Source organism: Nomascus leucogenys, unplaced genomic scaffold (assembly GCF_006542625.1).
Source record: "Nomascus leucogenys isolate Asia unplaced genomic scaffold, Asia_NLE_v1 000979F_63751_qpd_obj, whole genome shotgun sequence".
NCBI lineage: Eukaryota > Metazoa > Chordata > Mammalia > Primates > Hylobatidae > Nomascus > Nomascus leucogenys.
This window is the reverse complement of record NW_022097368.1, coordinates 41,367-57,897: the sequence shown is the minus strand read 5'-3', so window position 1 is coordinate 57,897 and position 16,531 is coordinate 41,367. Positions and strand designations below refer to the sequence as shown.

General features: G+C 46.1%; 2 gene segments (V, D, J or C); both read left to right on the top strand.

Annotated features, from left to right (window-relative positions):
- Positions 1–848: 848 nt before the first annotated feature.
- LOC101178831 lies at positions 849–2,582 on the top strand. The segment is given in 3 exon segments: positions 849–923; positions 1,048–1,382; positions 2,535–2,582. Coding segments are annotated over 3 exon segments (429 nt in total).
- A 7,391-nt stretch (positions 2,583–9,973) lies between these two features.
- Positions 9,974–10,603, top strand: LOC115834245. The segment is given in 2 exon segments: positions 9,974–10,054; positions 10,215–10,603. Coding segments are annotated over 2 exon segments (435 nt in total).
- The last annotated feature ends 5,928 nt before the right edge of the window (positions 10,604–16,531 follow it).

Sequence of the window (16,531 nt, the reverse complement as noted above, 5' to 3'; positions counted from 1 at the left end):
AGAAAGCCAATCCATAACCAGTAGTAGAGATTCTCTCCAAGCCTCTTTCAAAACTATCTGGTCTATTGACTTTCTATTCTACCTTCATGAAACTTATTGATTAAGGGCTCTAATTAAATTTTCCCCTGACTGACACCTGGGCCCACCCCTCTCTGTGTCCTCAGAGTCTTTCTGCTCTCCTGGTGTCTCTGATGGTGAAATCTGACCCCTGGTCCCACGGTTCCTCCCTCTTCCTGCCTGAAGGGCTGGGTCTCCTCTCAGTGAAGGGCCCATGACCTCACCCTATGTGGTCCTTCCTGGGAAAGGCAGAGACCTTGCCTCCGTTTCCTTCAAACAGAGCCCATTTTTCCCTGATATTCATCACCTCCAACAGCACAAAGTGAATCTAAATGTCTTAACCAGAGTGCTGGCTCTACTGGCTTTTCGCTCATCTGAACAGATTTGAAAGCTTAAAAGTACAGTCAGTACTGGATGTTGAGCAGAGTCCTCCTGGACAGTGGCTGGAATTGTGAGGCATGCAGGATGGAAGGACAGGGGCCCTGGGCACCAGCACCTGCCCAGGGTCAACGTGACTCATGCATCCACCAGAGGACGCTGTGGTTTAAGCCCTGCTCAGGCTCCCCAGCTCTTCAGCTATTTTCCTCCCACCCACAGGTGTTCCTGTGCCCTCACTGGGGTGTAGCCCCTTCTCCTTGAACAGCCTCTCCATTTCTCAGCTAGAGTCAGTCTGAAGTCAAAGGAGGGGCTTGTGCAGGCTCCAGAAAAGGAGACATTTGCATGGAGACCTCCCACCTTGAGCACTACAGTGAAAGATAAGAAGGGTCGTTGGCTCATTCCTGGCTGTGGCTCAGGAAGCAGAGCCTGGGGCGTCTCCACCATGGCCTGGGCTCCACTCCTCCTCACCCTCCTCGCTCACTGCACAGGTGGCTGCCTGCAGGGAATTCAGGGAGGGCTCCTGGATGTCACCTGGGATGATGACCTCTGCTTTCTCCCTGGGAACCAGCCCTGATCTGTCCTCACTGATCTCTGTGTTGCTCCTCCTTGCAGGGTCTTGGGCTGAGGTTGTGTTCACTCAGCCCCACTCTGTGTCGGGGTCTCCGGGGCAGACCGTCACCATCTCCTGCACCCGCAGCAGTGGCAGCATTGCCAGCAGATATGTGCACTGGTACCAGCAGCGCCCGGGCAGTGCCCCCACCACTGTGATCTACGATGATGTCCCAAGACCCTCTGGGGTCCCTGATTGGTTCTCTGGCTCCATTGACAGCTCCTCCAACTCTGCCTCCCTCACCATCTCTGGGCTGAAGTCTGAGGATGAGGCTGATTACTACTGTCAGTCTGCTGATGACAGCTACAATCCCACAGTACTCCAGACCCATGGGGAAGTGAGACAAGAACTCCCCAGAGCATCCCCACCCTGGGTCAGCCTCAGCCACTTCCCACGGGGGTGTGTAGCTCTTCTCTCCTGCCTGAGTGTTAGAGTTGCACTTGTTTTCTCACAACTTTATTTTCTTTTCAAAATATCAATCTCTCCTTCCAAATCTTGACGGAAGATGATCAATTCATGGGGTAGATGTTTAAATCAGGGCTTGTGAGCCACAACACTATTGCTATTCTGTGTTGGCGGCTGTCCTGGACAGTGTAAGATGTTTGGCAGCATCTCTCACCTCTACCCATTAGATTCTGTTAACATTCTATTCTCTCCTGGGACAACCAGGCTGTCTCCAGACACTGCCAAATGTCCCCTTGCTGAAGGCCAAAGGCCGCCCTTGTTGGTACCACTCTGATAAAGAGCATGTCCTCAGCCATCAGAACACCCTTGGCTTTGCATCCCATTTATGACGTTTAACTGAACATGAGGCTAGCTTTAAGAAAAAAAAAAACTCTATGTTTCTTGTTCCCATCTGATCAACAAAACAACATAGAACTAAGTTGTATTTAATGCTCAAATGGTATTTTAAGCCACATGAAATCAGAAACGATGTTACCTAATCCTGTAGAAGCCCCAACCAGAGTCTATAATACAAATGTTTTGTGACGACTAAGTGTGTACATAATGCTTTATATCTTCGTATGCTTTGTGTGTTGCATAATAAAATATAGTCGATTTATATTCTATTCAAGGTAATATTCTTCAAGCATAAAAAGTATGAAGTGTTGCTACATGCTCCACATGGATGGACCTTGAAAAATTATGGAGCAAACAAAAATGCACAATCATTGTCGTATTTGTAAGAAATGTCCACAATCAGCAAATTCACAGAGGCCAAAAGGGTATCTTCAACGACTGTCACAACTGAAGTGAGAGCGATGACTTTGAGAATAAGAAACAAGGAAACAATTTAAAAAATAAACTGCAGTCATCTTCCTGAACAAAGGTGATGGTTTATCTGTCCTTAATGGTATAAAAAGTCTACTAGATGAAGCTGAGGCCCCCCAAAAAATACTTTTCTTTTTCTTTTGTAAAATTTAATATGAATAAGAACACTGTGCGTGCTCACTGATCTGCTCATCAGGTCACTTCCTGTGGTCTCTAGAACAGTCCTTCTGGCTTCGCCATCTCCTCCCCGAGCGCCATCATCTAGGGAGTGAACAGCACAATCAAGGCCACACCTTTGAGACCCTCAGTGAGTCAGCAGAGCTGTGTCCTGGTGATGTCAAGGGACACAGGGCCAGCAGGGGACCTGTGAGGCTGTCTCAGGGGGTGAGCGTGTCTGTCCCTGCCAGCTGGGCAGCCCCTCAGGAGGTTGGAGGGGAGCTGAGCACACAGTGAGCTCACTGAGCTGAGACAGGAAGTGACTGCAGCTGTCAAGACCTTCAGGGACACTCAGGCAGTCAAGGATCAGGCTCTCTCACCCTGTGGGGCCTGGTTCAGGTCAACTCCTCATCCTGAGATGGGAAGTGACTGCAGCTGTCAGGACCTCTCAGGACCAGTGGGCCATCAAGGTCCAGGCTCTCTCACTCCTTGGGGCCTGGATCAGTTGAAATTATTTTCCTTCTCTTCCTTCTCAAGGAAACAGAGGCATTACCTTGGACCGAGGGGTGCTGGCATTGGTCAGAGTCCAGAATGTAAACCAAAAAGGAACAGACACAGATCTTAATCAATTTAGAGGGAAAAAGAAACACAAGTCATAGTAGAATCTGTATCCTGTGCTTTTTCCAAAGAGGGTTTTGAGGACTCCAATATTTAAACGGGAAAGGGTAAGTAAGAAAGGAAGGAGGAAAGGAAAAAGCAGGAGAAAAATCGGAGTGGGGGGTGGGCAATGAGGCAAATGGTAACATTCTTGTGACCACTCAGTAGGGACAGGCTCAGAGGAAGCAACGATAGCTGAGTCTGGATGAGCTCAGTGAATCTACAGTTTACATACGGAAAGAAATGAGTGGGGGAAAGTCAAATATGTATGCCTCTTCTGAATGGTGAATCTACGTTTTACATAAGATGAAGTCAATATGTGATGTTGCAGCTACCTCTGTGAACACAAGGAAGGCAGTTTTTGCACAACTTGGTTCCCAGATGTAACTTTCCCTTTGGCATAGTGAATTTGGGGTCCTGATATATATTTTTTCCTTTGACAAGGGATGCATTTTTGCATTCCTTTGAATGCAAAAAATTCTCCACCACTGGGACTTGTAAAGACTAAGAATTAGTAGTAGTACTTCTGGGCATGGTGGCTCACGCCTATAATCCCAGCACTTTGGGAGGCAAAGGCAGGCGGATCACCTGAGGTCGGGAGCTCGAGACCAACCTGGCCAATATGGAGAAACCCCATCTCTACCAAAGAAAAAAATACAAAAAATTAGCCAGGCATGGTGGCACATACCTGTAATCCCAGCTACTCAGAAGGCTGAGGCAGGAGAATCGCTTGAACCCGGGAGGTGGAGGTTGTGGTGAGCTGAGATCGTGCCATTGCACCCCAGCCTGGGCAATGAGAGATAAACTCTGTCTGGAAAAAAAAAAAATTAGTGGTGGTTCAAGTCCATGCTAGAGTCTTGTGATACAGATATTTTGATGACTGCACCATGACCTGGCCACTCTCCTCTTAGTTCTCCTCACTCTGCAGTGGTGAGAGCTGACAAACTGCATTTGTCAGTAATATTTTTGAAAAGAATATCTGGTTGTTCATTCTATTTATTAAGAGAGCTTGCACTGGGCCTAAGTGTGGCAGATCTCAGTGGGGACAGGGTCAGGGGAAGCCACTCTAGGTGAGTCTGGATGACCTAAAGGAAGGATGTGAATGGATCATTAAGAGGTCACATGTGCTTAACTGCAGAGGCCATGGGAGTCACTGAAGTGTCCTCCTCTGGCATCTGTGAGCTCTGTAGGCACAGAGTGGAGAGTGGATTAAAGGGTAAACTGAGGTGACATCTGAGACTGGGAGACTAGTTAGGCATCAAAGACAATATTTCACGGAGAGACGGCAATATATTTTGTTAGATTTGTGACAGTGGAGAAGAAGGGAAATTAGCAATCTACAATCCAGAAGGAAAGAATAATTGGAGAGAATTAAAAATTAAGTGTGTGCCCCGTGGCAGGAAAAGGAAGGCATCTAAGATGACTCCTACATGTCTGGTTGGAAGCATTAAATATTTATATATATAGTAAAGCAGAAACCAGTGAAGTCATGTGATATTTGTAATTTGTTTTAATATCATTCAGTGAAAGATTAGCATGAGAGGTAGAAGGAATGGTTGAGGCTAGTCTATGCCTGTGGAGAGTTTGTTGAACTAGTCTCTATAGTTTATGTAACTTCAAAAATTACCTGATACACACACACACACACACACACTGTCACAGGTGGAATTCTGAAAGTTGCCAAAATATAAGCTTCCACCCTGACTTCCAGTTGAATCCCATCTCCCCCCAGCAGACAGAGGAGGAGCTGGTATGGAGACCATGGAAGGGACAGAAACTCAGGATTCCCATGACAGAGAAGTGAGTAAGGCTGGAACCCCCATCAAGGGGAGGAGCTGTGAGCCAGTCAGAAGCCATACCAGGAAATGTGCCTTAGGGAAGCTGGGGAGTGTGAGTTTTATGCAAACAGCAATGAGGAGTCAGTGCAGGATTCTATTCCATGGGGTGACCTGCCCAACATGAATAAAAACATCTCTCTGGATGTTTGGGAAGAGAGTACCTGGGGAAGAAGGGGATTTTGTGTGTAGGTTGTTACTGGATGGGCCCATGAACTGAGGATTTGGGGGATCATTTACACAGTTAAAGTAAATTTGGATATGGAGTATGATGAGGAGGCGATGATTTCTAAATTTTCCTGTTCAGGTTTTCTACATGTCTACAAACACATTAAAATGTCTCTCTTAGCTTCATAATGAACCAAAACAAAGAATAAGCAAATACAGGTTTTTTAAAAAACATTTAAATGTAAACAAATTATATGACACTAAATCCAAATTCTGATATAAAATATCTGGAACAACTATTTGGAAAACTACAAACTTTAAAAAATAAACCTCACTTCATAAAATAAAAAGTATGTATACATTATTAACTGGTGTATTATGCCTACCAAGACCATGACTATTAGTAAATCACATCTAAGCCCTATCAAAACTCTAAGAGCATGTGTGCTGTTAGAGGTAAAGCATTGTGTGAAATGTTTGCTAAGAATTGCCATCTTTTAAGAAAGCCACCAACCTTATCTCCTGGGAATTTTTAATTCAATGCCATTCCCTGAACAGCCCCTACACATGTTTCAAACCATCTCAACTGTAACAGTGTCTGTGATGCTGACCAGATGGGTCCTTTAACTTTTAACGTGGGTTAAAATGGGTCATTTAACATTTAACGTGGGTCATTTAACTTTTTCCAGAACATACTCTGGGGGTACAAACACCTTAAAAAGTTACATTCGCAGCAGTTTGTACCACATAGAAACCAAGACTCTTTCTGGGAGTGAGAAATTACAATAATAAAGAACAACATCAGGATCACAGAAGGTAGGATTCGGATGATGGATGTGTGAACAGAGATGATGGATGGTGAACTACAGAGACAGGCTGGGCTCTCAGGTCTCTGGGCCATGGGAAGGAGTACTGTTACCAGCACAGTACACAACCAGTAAGAATCATATACTCCAAGGAGACTGGGGCTTGGAGCTGGGCCCTGTGCTCACTGATGGGGACTCAGCAGCTGTGTCCTCTCTGGCCTGGCAGCGTCCCCTGAGCAGGGACCTGTGTATGGTCTCAGCAGGTGCTTCCTCCCAGGGCCCTCCCAAGGCGGGAAGGAAACCTTCCTCCTCCTCAGGCTGCAGTGCGAGCTGAGCTCCAGCCCCAGGGCTCAGGGAGGGGCTGGGCAGTCCCCTGATGGAAACACACTTGCATGAGCAGCCCCTCCTCTGAAGAGGGAGGGGAAGAAAGGGATGCCCGGGGCAGCCCAGCCGCACGGTGGGGTCAGGGGCCGTGTCCACCATGGCCTTGATTCCTCCCCTCCTTGTGATCCTGTCTCACTGCACATGTCAGGACAGGCCTCAAAGACCAGCCCACATCAGAAACTTTGACTGAGGCCCCTGAGAAATGTTACCCTGAACTCTGCCCTAGTATCCAGATGTGTCTTTTCACCAGATGGAGTTATAAGGATTTTCCCAATTAAAAACAAAAGCAAAGCTCTGCCAGCCGCGTGTTCGTGGCCCCAAATCTGCTTCAGCCACTGAGCAGGAGCTGAGAGGGAAGAGAGAGAAGAACACGAGATCCATATGGGGAAGGGTTTCTATGAGGGTGTGAGAGTGACAGCGGGTGGCAAGTTGCCAAAGAGGCCTAAGCCACAGAAGTGGGTTTCATGTGGGACTTTCAGAATGAGCAGGAGGGCGACGGGTGGAGGGTGAGGATCCGAAGATTCTAATCAGAGGTGAGAACCCAAAGATGAGTTATTGGTCATTCAAGTCAAACAGTGAAATTACCTTGGCCTGTGCGTCCGGTCAGTGGAGCAGGGTGTGCTCCCTGCACGTGTTACTGGAAAGGGGTCCTGATCCAGATCCCAAGAGAGGGTTCTTGGATCTCACACAAGAAATAATTTGGGGGGAGTCTATAAAGTGGAGACAAGTTTATTAAGACAGTAAAGGAATAAGGGAATGGCTACTCCATATATAGGGCAGCACCAAACACTGCTGGTTGCCTATTTGTATAGATAGTCCTTGATCATATGCTAAATAAGGAGTGGATTATTTGTTAGTTTTTCAATAATTCTTTTTTAAAATATAGACCACATAGAGTAACCTCTGAATGTTGCCATAGCATCTGTAACTGTGAAGACAACCAGAGGTCACTTTCCTCCCCGTTTTGGTTTCAGTGGGTTTTGGCCAGCTTCTTTAGTGCATCCTGTCTTATCAGCAGGGTCTTTATGACCTGTATCTTGTGACTCCAGTCCGGCTGACTTCCTAGCTCATCCTGTGACTAAGAATGTCTAACCTCCCGGGAGTACAGGCCAGCTTGCCTAAGCCTCATTTAATCAAGCCCCTATTCAAGATGGAGTCACTCTGGTTCCAACACCTCTGACTTAGGGTGGCTGCAGAGCTGGAGGTGCAGATTGGGGCAGATCAGCATGATGACCCCCCGAGAAAAGCACACAGAGCCACTGCAGGGCTGTGAGGTGGGAGAGATGAACTCACATTGGCATTCGATGACTCTCCAGTGACTCTCCAGCTGTAATGAGAATAGAATGGAGAGGCCTGGGACAGGAGGATAGGATGTGGTTGCTCGTGCCATCCTGGTGGGAAGATCTAGGTGAGTTACTGTGGGGATAAAGAGGAGAGAGCAGATTCCTTGTCACTTTATGCTGTAGAATACACTGGACATGGAGAGGGCTTGGAGCTTGTGTGTGAGAAAAGCAGATCTATCTCGGCTGACTCCCAACAAACTGGCTGAGAATTTAGATAAAGGATTATTATTAAACAAAAGAGGCAGACTGAAACGAATATTTTCATCGTATTTTTTTACCCAGGGTTGGGATAGGTGGAAATGTGTGTGTGTGTGTTTGAATATTCACTAATTTTTCAATTCAAAAATATTTACTGCGTGACTACTAAGCAATAATATTATTCAGGTTTTAGTGTTACCATGGAGAATCAAACTGTCAAGGTCACAGGCATCTTTTTGTTTAGTGTGGATCACTATGAAAGATACTATGCTAAATTTTTTCTGAATCATGCAGATGAAAGCATTAAACACATATACAAACATATACGTTTGTGGGCCAGGGGCAGTGGCTCACGCCTGTAATCCCAGCACTTCGGGAGGCCGAGGCGGGTGGATCACGAGGTCAGGAGATCGAGACCATCCTGGCTAACACAGTGAAACCCCGTCTCTACTAAAAATACAAAAAATTAGCCGGGCGAGGTGGCGGGCGCCTGTAGTCCCAGCTACTCAGGAGGCTGAGGCAGGAGAATGGCGTGAACCCCGGGGGCGGAGCCTGCAGTGAGCCAAGATCCCGCCACTGCACTCCAGCCTGGGCGACAACAAGACTCCGTCTCGAAAAAACAAAAAAACAAAAAAACAAAAAACAAAAAAAGAACCATATACATTTGTGTCTGCGTGTGTGTGTGTGTGTGTGTGTGTGTGTGTAATCTATCTCAGCATACAATGCCACTGAAACTACACTTGCGGATTAGGTCCTCAGAAAAATAATCGTGTTAACATTGACGATGCAAATAAAATGGTATCTGACAAAAAGTAAGTGCTATAAAGGAATACCTGAGGCCGGGTGCGGTGGCTCACGCCTGTAATCCCAGCACTTTGGGAGGTCAAGTCCGGTGGATCACCTGAGGTCAGGAGTTTGAGACCAGCTTGGGCAACATGGTGAAACCCCATCTGTACTAAAAATACAAAAATTAGTCAGGTGTGGTGGTGGGTGCCTGTAATCCCAGCTACTCTGGAGGCTTAGGCAAGAGAATCGCTTGAACCTGGGAGGCGGAGGTTCAGCAAGAGCAAAACCCATTCTCAAAAAAATAAAACAATTTGAATTGTTAAATAACATTGGACTGTGAGTAAAGGGCTTAGACAGGGTGTCTCAGAACTTCTGGGTCCTCTTCTTGATCTTTCCATAAAACCCTAACCCTTCTATTCTTAACCTCCCCCATCCCCAATTTCACCCTGATGTGCACACCCTGCCCTTGCCTAGTCACCCTGGTGGCCCCTCTCTGGGCTGTCTCTGGGGAGAGTGGTGTCCTTGGTCATCTTCCTCAGGTCCAAGTATCCACAAGAGAAGCAGACTTTTCTCTCTTTCATAATGATGGTCTCTTCTTGAATAATTTCCCTGTGCATTTTCATTAAGGGTCTCACCCCATCAAGGGTGTGATGAGGACAGTGATGAGGGTCATGGAGCCAGGCCTCCTATGGGAGGATGTGGAGTGTGATGAGAGAGAGAAGTGGGTGCCCTCAGGCCCATATGGAGGCTGGGGAGGGTTGTTAACCCTCCTGGCCACTGGGTGCAGGTCATGTTCTCTCTGAGGCTTACTCACCTATGGCCCCAACCACACAGAAATCTAAATGGGGAAGAAGCAGAGGATGACTTCATGCTGAGGAGGCCCATCTTGCAGTGAGAAATGTGCTGTGATGAGCACCTGCAGCACAAAGAGCCTGGGGTGGGGGTCGAGGGGCATGAGCGCTGCCTCTGTGTGGGGATGGTGTGTGTAAGGCAGTGCTGAGGACCTTCAAGCCAGTCAGGAATGAACCTGGGCTCTGAGACACTGGAGGGAAGTGTGGCCTGTCCCTGAGAGTCTGTGGGGGTTTCAACTGGGAAACCAGGCCCTGGACCCCTGCCCTGGGCCCTCCGCTCTGTGCTTTCTGGGGCCCAGCAGCTGGGACCTCCCAGGAGCAGAAGAGACTCCCGTAGCCCCACCCCACACTCAACCTTCCCCAAGTTCAGGCCCAGGGACAGCAGGGGGAGGGGTATGATTTGCATGAAGGGTGCTCTGTGCCCTCTTAAGAGGAGAGGATAAGAGAGACGCTGTGCAGTTCTGCTCAGCTGTGGGCTTAAGAAGCAGAGCCTAGGGTATCTCCACCATGGTCTGGACCCCTCTCCTCCTCCAGCTTCTCACCCTCTGCTCAGGTGACTGCCTGTGGAATGCATGGGGTGACTTTTCTCTTATATTTTAACATTGTTAAATGGGGGTGGGGACACATGGGGTGACTTTTCTCTTATATTTTAACATTGTGGGGTGGGTAGTGAAGCCAGACTCACCTCTCTGTGCCTGCCTCCTCTGTTCCAGGTTCCTGGGCACAGTCTGCGCTGACCCAGGAAGCCTCGGTGTCAGGGACGGTGGGACAGAAGGTCACCCTCTCCTGTACTGGAAACAGCAACAACGTTGGAACTTATACTGTGGGCTGGTACAGACAGATTTCTCACGGTGCTCCCAAAACTGTGATGCTTGGAAATTCTAGGCCCTCAGGGATCCCTGACCGCTTCTCTGGCTCAAAGTCTGGGACCACAGCCTCCCTGACTATCTCGGGCCTCCAGCCTGAGGATGAGGCTGGTTATTACTGTTCAACATGGGACTACAGCCTGAATGCTCACACAGTGCTGCAGGCACATGGGGAACCGAGACAAAAACCTGCCCTGGGCCTGTCCCGAGTCTGGTCACTCCATCCTTGCCTATGAGTGGTGCCTGTGGCTGATCCTATAGTTCAAGCATGGGAAGAAGTGAGACTCAGCCACAGGCCCCGGCAAAGGGTCAGTGGGCCTTGTTCCCACGTTGCCTCTATTTGAAAAAGTGAGATAAATTTCACTTCGTATAAAATGTACAATTAAATTGTCTTATTGTGTTTACAGAATTATGCATCTATCACCATAATCTAATTTTAGAACGTTTTCATCACCCCAAACACACAAAAAAACCCACAATTAGCAGCCGCTCTTCATCCTTTCTCCCCAGCCACTGGTCACCGCTAAAGACTTTCTGTAAAGAACATGCTTTTAAAGACCTAAGAGGCCGGGCGCGGTGGCTCACGCTTGTAATCCCAGCACTTTGGGAGGCCGAGGCGGGCGGATCACGAGGTCAGGAGATCGAGACCACGGTGAAACCCCGTCTCTACTAAAAATACAAAAAATTAGCCAGGCGTGGTGGCGGGCGCCTGTAGTCCCAGCTACTCGGAGAAGCTGAGGCAGGAGAATGGCGTGAACCCGGGAGGCGGAGCTTGCAGTGAGCCGAGATTGTGCCACTGCACTCCAGCCTGGGTGACAGAGCGAGACTCCGTCTCAAAAAAAAAAAAAAAAAAAAGACCTAAGAAACTCAGTGATGCCAAACAGGTAGGTTTTTTAAATGCCCAAGCATGTAATAATAAATTATTGAAACTAAAGATAAAGACACAATTATGAAAGCAGACAGAAAGCTTTATAATATATACAGAAAATCAACAATTCAAACAATGAGAGGTATTTTATGAGTATACATTGAGGCCAAACGGCAGTGTTACGTTCTTACAAAGTCAAAAGAAAGAAAGAAAGAACTGCTGAGTCATAATGCTATAGCCAGGTAAAGTTTTTTTTTTTTTTAAAAAAGGTAAAAAATAAGACTTTGTCAGATGAAGAAAACCTGAAGTAATTCATCTAAAAAAAATCAAAACAAATCAACTCTAAGAGAAAATTTTCAGGTGGAAGATAAATGATAATGGAGAGAAACGTTGAACCCGAAGAATGCAAGAAGAATAACCAATAAATATAGCAGTAAAAGACCAAATTTTTAGCTCTACTGTTCTGGAAAATATGCATATCAAAAGCTAAGTTATAGCATCTTTGATATAATTTCTACTTATGAAAAATATTTTTATATATATATGACAACTTCAACCAAAAGAAAGAACTGTAAGGGGCCTACGTGACTGGGAAAAATTAGGCCTATTATTAAATCTAAATAGATCATGAATAGTTACGTGTACATGTTGTAATCTTTACAGCAACCAATGTAAAACTGTGCAGAGATACCAACATAAAATCAATATAAAAATCAAAAGAGCCCACGAAATAATACTCAAATAATCCAAAAGTAGCAGAAACAGTGTGGAGAGGAACAAAAATTATAAAGAGAAAAAGGAAACTTATACTAAAATTGTAAGCGTAAATCCAACCATGTGAATAATTTCATTAAATGTAAATGGACTAAGCACATATATTAAACACAGAGTTTGTCACATTGAGAAAAATAAAAAACAAGAGACAAGCATGCAATTCTACAATAAACTCTAAATAGAAGTATATACACAAAAGTAAAATGATAACACAAATAAACACCTAGCTAATATGGCATAAAGCATTGCTTCAATGTTAATTGCATCATTCTGATTTTGTATATTGCATATTGTGTTGTAAGATGTCACTTTTGAGGAAAACTGGTTGAAGTGTAACTAAACCTTTATTACATATTTTTTTCACCTTAACATGTATCTATAATTATGTTTACAGAAAACTAAATGAAAGTAAAAGGATGGAAAAGTTTTATCATGTAATCCTGAATTAATAACGTAAACATACAATGTGGATATTTCTTTCCATTTCTTTTTTGTTGTTGTCATTGTTTTTTGAGACAGTCTCATTCTGTTGCCCAGACTGGAGTGCAGTGGTGCAATCACGGCTCACTGCAACCTCTGCCTCCCAGATTCAAGCGATTCTCCTGCCTCAGCCTCCTGAGTAGCCAGGATACAGGCGCCCGCCACCACACCCAGCTAATTTTTGTATTTTTAGTAGAGATGGGGTTTTGCCATGTGGGCGAGGCTGGTCTCGAACTTCTGACCTCAGGTGATGTGTTCACCTCGGCCTCCCAAAGAGCTGGAATTACAGGCATAAGTCACAATGCCTGGTCTTTTTTTGTTTTGTTTTGTTTTGTTTTTGAGACAGTGTCTCACTCTGTTGCCCAGGCTGGAGTGCAGTGGTGCAATCACGGCTCACTGCAGCCTCAAACTCCCAGGCTCAAGCAATCCTCCCACCTCAGCTTCACAAGTAGCTGAGCCTATGGGCGCGCACCACCATGCCTGGCTAATTTTGTTTATTTTTTGTAGAGACAAGATCTCACTATGTTCACTATGTTGCCCAGGCTGGTCTGTAACTACTGGGCTCAACTGATCCTCCTGCTTTGGCCTCCCAAATTGCTGGAATTACAGGCATAAGCCACCACACCTGGCCCATGATGGATAATTCATGGGTAAAAAATGTAATACTTGAAAAACAAATTAGATGTTTTCTTATTATTTCCACATAACAGAGTACTAACTATAGGACATTGGGATGTACTTTTGAATAAGAAATGAAGGTTTAAAAAAAGATAAAATAAAACAAAATAAGTGCCTAAAACTGACTGGTGAGGGGTTTGCCCAAAGCATGAGCAGTAGAAAGAATTTAATTTTTTGCACCCAGGAGACTAAAAACTGGAAAGATAGATTTCTTTTTTTTCCTGTTTTACTTCTTTTGGGTTGCTCTATTTGATCTAATTAAAAAGCCTATTACTCCTGTGCTATGCTGATGGAAGAGAAGTCTTATCTAACTTAGTCCCAGTGAGATTTTCTCCTCTGGGCCAACAATACTAGTCTAGAACTTGGAATTTTGATAAATCCATTCTGAGGTGATGAGCAGCAGCACCAGAAAAAGTTGATCCAGGCCATCTAGGACCCTCCAGGGAAGGACTCAGGCCTGTCAGAGAGGCCTGATACAAACTGGGGCTCTGCAGTCAGTCTGGGACATTGAAGCTCTCCTGACACGGTCCCACCAGCTAGGAAAACACTCGGGGTCTCCCTCGGGTTTGATCAGATGGCAAGTTCCCCATTCCCTGATTGGCCCAAAACTTTGACCTGCTAGGACCCAGGGCCTATCAAAGGCCAGGTGTCCTCTCCCCATTGGAAACCTCCCCAGGCTCAGCTCTTCTCTTCTCATTCTCCTGCTGGCCTGGGAGCATCCAGGCCAAGGGGTGAGGCGGGGACAGCCCTATATTAAGTTTTTATTTCAAGGTAGAAAATCTGTCCCCTTGATTGTTTGGGAAACTATAAAAAGACTGGGGCAGCTCAGGGTCTAAAATAGAGCTTCAGAGAGTATAGAGTCAGAGTGTAGAAACTTCAATTCCATTTACTCTCTAGCAATTTACCTAATATCAAAACATACAGTTATGTTATGTTTACAAATATGCATACACTTCTATTAATATGTGTTCATGAGTACATACACATGCACCATTACGTTTACACATATATGCATGTACACACCAACTGATGTAAAAATCATTGTTTTATGTACTCAATTTTCCTTTGAGTTTACCCTCTTTTCTCCACTTTTTAAAATACTTATTTATTTCTAATTTGGGGGGCTACTAACTGAGATGATTTTTCATCTCACTGAAAAACAGTTTTAGAATTTCCTGTAGAGCAGTTCTGCTGGTGGCAAATTCCATCGGGTTTTGTCTGAAAAGTAGCCCTTTTCTCCTATTTTTTCTGTTTATTATATAGAAAGATAACTTATATAAAGTAAAATTCACAGGTCTTAATTATACAGTTTGATGGTTTTTACAAATGCAGATGCTCATGTAGCCAACAGTCCAATCCATTCTCACAACATCTCCATTACTGCAGAATGCAAACATTCTGTTCCAGTCAATGTAAACTATCCCATTACACCTACCAAATAGAATGTGTATGAGAGACACCTTTCTCCTGAGGACTTCTTACAAAGTGGGGTGGATCGTGTGTCCTGTTCCCACTGAAGAGGGCTAAATGGAAAACTAAAGTCTGAAATAAAATAGGAGGCTGCCCTGATGAGGGGTCAAGGCCCTGGATGGGGCAGAAGCCTCTGTCAGGACCCACTGGCATCTGGTCACAGACACGATGGACCTGGGTCTAGGCAGAAGGGGGTGCTGTTGGTCTGCTGCTGAGGGCTCTGTGGGTTTCTTAGCTGGGAAACCAAACACTTGAACTTGGTCTCCACGCAGGCTTCACTGGGACCAGCAGCTGGGTCCTCTCTGTGCCCTTGGAGAGCCTCAGGCCAAGCCCAGCCCAGGTAACCCCTCCCAGAAATGTCACCCCACCACTGGGACCGACACTCAGGCACAGGGAGTGATTTGGTTGGGCAGAGGAAGAGGAGCACATTTGCATGAAGGCCCCTCTCTCTCCTCTGGGACTACAGGGTGGGTAAGAAATACCTGCGTCTGTCAGCCTCAGCAGAGCTCTGGGGAGTCTGCACCATGGCCTGGACCTCACTCCTCCTCCTCACCCTCCTCCTCCACTGCACAGGTCAGGATGGCCCTCAGCACCCTGACCTCCAGCTCACTGATACCACCTCCCAAACTTATGCCAGGAATGTCCTTCCCTCTTTTCTTGACTCCAGCCGATAATGGGTGTCTGTGTTTTCAGGGTCTCTCTCCCAGCCTGTGCTGACTCAATCACCCTCTGCCTCTGCCTCCCCGGGAGCCTCGGTCAAGCTCACCTGCACTCTGAGCAGTGGGCACAGCAGCTACACCATCGCATGGCACCAGCAGCAGCCAGAGAAGGCCCCTCGGTACTTGATGAAGCTTAGCAGTGATGGCAGCCACAGCAAGGGGGACGGGATCCCTGATCGCTTCTCAGGCTCCAGCTCTGGGGCTGAGCGCTACCTCACCATCTCCAACCTCCAGTCTGAGGATGAGGCTGATTATTACTGTCAGACCTGGGACAGTGGCATTCACACAGTGACACAGGCAGATGAGGAAGTGGGACAGAAACCTCAGCCTGCTCAGGGTCTTTTTATACGACAAGTTTTAAATTTTCAAATATGTTTTATATGTACACTCCACCTGGAAGCAACTTCTGATTTAAAATATTTCTACTCTCAATTTCTCATTCAATTTTTCTGAAGTCTCAGGAAAACTAAAAACAGAAACAAAAATATCATGATGACTATGAAATATTGTCTAATTTTCCAAATGTGCTGAATTCAGTGCCTGTGGAGCTAACCATTTTCTCTTGACAGAAGAAAAATGAGCCTTAGAAATTGTTTCCAAATCCTGAAAGAGTCATCATTCCATGTACTCAGGACAGCTTTAGAGAGTGCTGACCCTGCCCTTTGAAAGATGTTATTTGCCTCTCAGTGCCCAAATGAGGAAGGATAATTAGGAATCAGAAGCCTACCTAGGGCTCCCCTCTCTCTTCTCTCAAAATTGCACTCGGTGTCGTATTGCCCTAGAATTTATGCCTGGTGCTGGGAAATATTTTTAAATTTATTTTTTAATCTTTTCCTTTTCTGCAGTCTAATTTCTTGAGGGGCTGAGAGGAAGAAATAGGCCCAGAGAGAAGCAAGGCAGTCTGGGTGCAGGCTCTAGACAGCCCAGGGAGAAGAAAGAGGGAGCAGCTCCCGGTGTCCTGGAGGGAGGCACTGCCCCGTCCCCATTGGGCTTCCTGCTCTGATGTCCCCTAGTGGAGGGTCCTCAGTGAGCGCAGCCTCCCAGAACTGCCCTGTAAACCTCACAGTGAGCTGAGCAGGTACATCCAGGAAGGAGGGTCTGTGGAGATGTGAGACTAAGGTGTGTTATGGCCTAAACACTGCCCATCTCCATCCTTCTCGGGGATGACAAAGTGA